General features: G+C 46.5%; 1 protein-coding gene across 2 annotated transcripts in view; it reads right to left on the bottom strand.

Annotated features, from left to right (window-relative positions):
* LOC109483826 (von Willebrand factor A domain-containing protein 7-like) overlaps nucleotides 1–2,138 on the bottom strand; it is a 13,489-nt gene that overhangs the window by 7,594 nt on the left and 3,757 nt on the right. The window contains exon 1 of one of the 2 annotated variants that reach the window (XM_019786976.1): nucleotides 1,763–2,056. The exons of the other annotated variant lie outside the window; for it this stretch is intronic. Within the exon in view, the coding sequence (XP_019642535.1) occupies nucleotides 1,763–2,005 (243 nt within the window). The 5' untranslated portion in view covers nucleotides 2,006–2,056. Of the gene's footprint in view, nucleotides 1–1,762; nucleotides 2,057–2,138 lie in introns of those variants that run through there. 2 annotated transcript variants of the gene reach the window in all.

Genomic DNA, 2,138 nt, shown 5'->3' with positions numbered 1-2,138 from the left:
AACCGCTCAGCGTCGAAGTGAGCGGACGGCTAGCTTTTTAGTGGCGAAGTTTAAGTCCACACAGCCATTGGCCGTCTCGATCTGTTTGGGTATGACACAAGTCGTTAGTGAGTATTACGTCAACAATCCATGTGTTATACACTGATATGGTTATTCTTCCATTATACATGAAAGAGACGGAAATGTTTCCTGTCTTTATTCAGTCAATAACTGTATGTTCTCCCGAGGCAGAGGTGCTTCCGTGGCGTATATAGCCTTACGGAACCACTGATCCTAAGGCTAAACGTGTTTGCCGCGGGATAGCTCTGCTGTGGGAGAATGTGAATGTGTAACTAATGGTTCCCGAGCCTTTTGGGTATTGAAATTCTTGAAGAGTTAATTCTACTCAATTCTAATTAATTAAGTGGCGAGGTATTTGGCATGTATCTGTCTGTGTCTTTCTGGCTGGGAAGACTGTGTACAGATACCTCACTTGTATCTGTTCAGTCACCAAGCAGATGTAAGGACCTGGCTCATTTTCAGTGTTTTACGCCTGTTTCTGGTAATACGATTCGCCTCCTCCTACTGCTCCAAGAAAGCGTGCAACATTGAAATGGCAATAGAAACGCATAAAACACCACCAACAAAATAACTCAGACCGATTCATCTGCTCCGTTCACTCCGAAGCTATTTTAATTGGCGAAGCTGAGCGGTGACACACTTCCGGGTTCCACAATGCCCCACATACGATTAACATGAAACTTTCACCCGACCACCAGCTGATACATCTCACTCCATTGTTGATCAAGTACTCAACGAAGAAGCTGTTTGGTCACTCGACATTTTTCGTCTCACTTTTCCTTTCCGTCCCCTGACTCACTCACTTCCTTTCCCCTGGTCAGACTCACTGATATATCAATGGGCCTTTCTCCTTGTCCTGGGCTAATCCCCTTTTCCTTATCACTTTCCTGGATTAAGCCTGAGTGACATGTATAGTCTAGCCTTCATCACGGACCTCACACCATCAGGATTTAGTCAACTTTTCAACTTTAAATCTTCGTTCTGTGCCAGTGAACTCCAAGCAGATAATCTATCGAGTATCGGTGTCGTCATGACATCGCGCCGTGCGCTATGTGCACGCTGATATGTACACAACAGAACAACAGGTGGTTAGACGCGTGGGTGGGTGGGGAATACCGCAAACATAGTTATCTCCAAGCAGATGTTAGAGTGGAAGATCGTAACGTTTTCGGATCGACTGCCTGACTTCTATTACATCTCAGGGTGGGTAAGAGAAGCCAGGCAATCAGAAAACGTTACGACATTCCACCCCAACTTCCCTCCCTTCTGCTCGGAGAACATACCAGTAGCAGCCCAGTCGTTCTGTACCGGTAATCTTCAGCTTCATGCAGATGTTTTACACCGTTCCATACGTCGGTAGCATTCTTCACTACTTATGAATGATTACGATGACTATTAATGATAACCTCCAATCAAATGTTCTGAATGGTAGATTGTAACATTTCCTGGTTGTCCTTGAATTCCGACATGCATGCTCATGCAGTCCGAAGATCCTAATACTCTAGGAAAACTGAACACTACAGACAAGGGGACCGTTACGATTACTGTATTCAAAACTCTAACATCTGCTTGGAGACTAAAATTCACATAAACACACAAATGCACAGATACGCTTTTGTGTCTAGAGATTAATAACTGCTGGAGGGCGATATGGCTAAAAGTTAAAACGGACAATTGAATCGATTGTTATCTTTTTACCTACCTGTAACGCAGCCTGGTAGAACCGTGCAGCGGAGACGACCTGCCCGTAGCATCGCCTGAACAACCGAGAAATCTCCTGAAAAATCCTGTCCGGCTTGACGTCGCGCAAGTCGCCGACGTCGCAGTCCAGCTGGGAGCTCTGGAAGTCCGCGGCGACGTTTAGCAGAGCCCGGCGTGTGATAGCGCCGTGAGACCAGTTGTCGTCCGAGTCCTGGTCTGTAGGGTTCAAGCTTATCCCGACCATCGGTATGAAACACCGCCCGCTCGGAGAGAACAACCCCAGGATAAACACGACCAACAACAGGAGGCAGAATGTTACAGAGCGGGCCATGTCTGTATTAGGGGTAACGAATGATCCAAAGCCGAAGAATTCCCGC

Source organism: Branchiostoma belcheri, unplaced genomic scaffold (assembly GCF_001625305.1).
Source record: "Branchiostoma belcheri isolate BF01 breed outbred unplaced genomic scaffold, Haploidv18h27 scaffold66, whole genome shotgun sequence".
Classification (NCBI taxonomy): domain Eukaryota; kingdom Metazoa; phylum Chordata; class Leptocardii; order Amphioxiformes; family Branchiostomatidae; genus Branchiostoma; species Branchiostoma belcheri.
Note: the sequence above shows the minus strand (reverse complement) of the source record. Positions and strands in the feature narration are given on the sequence as shown.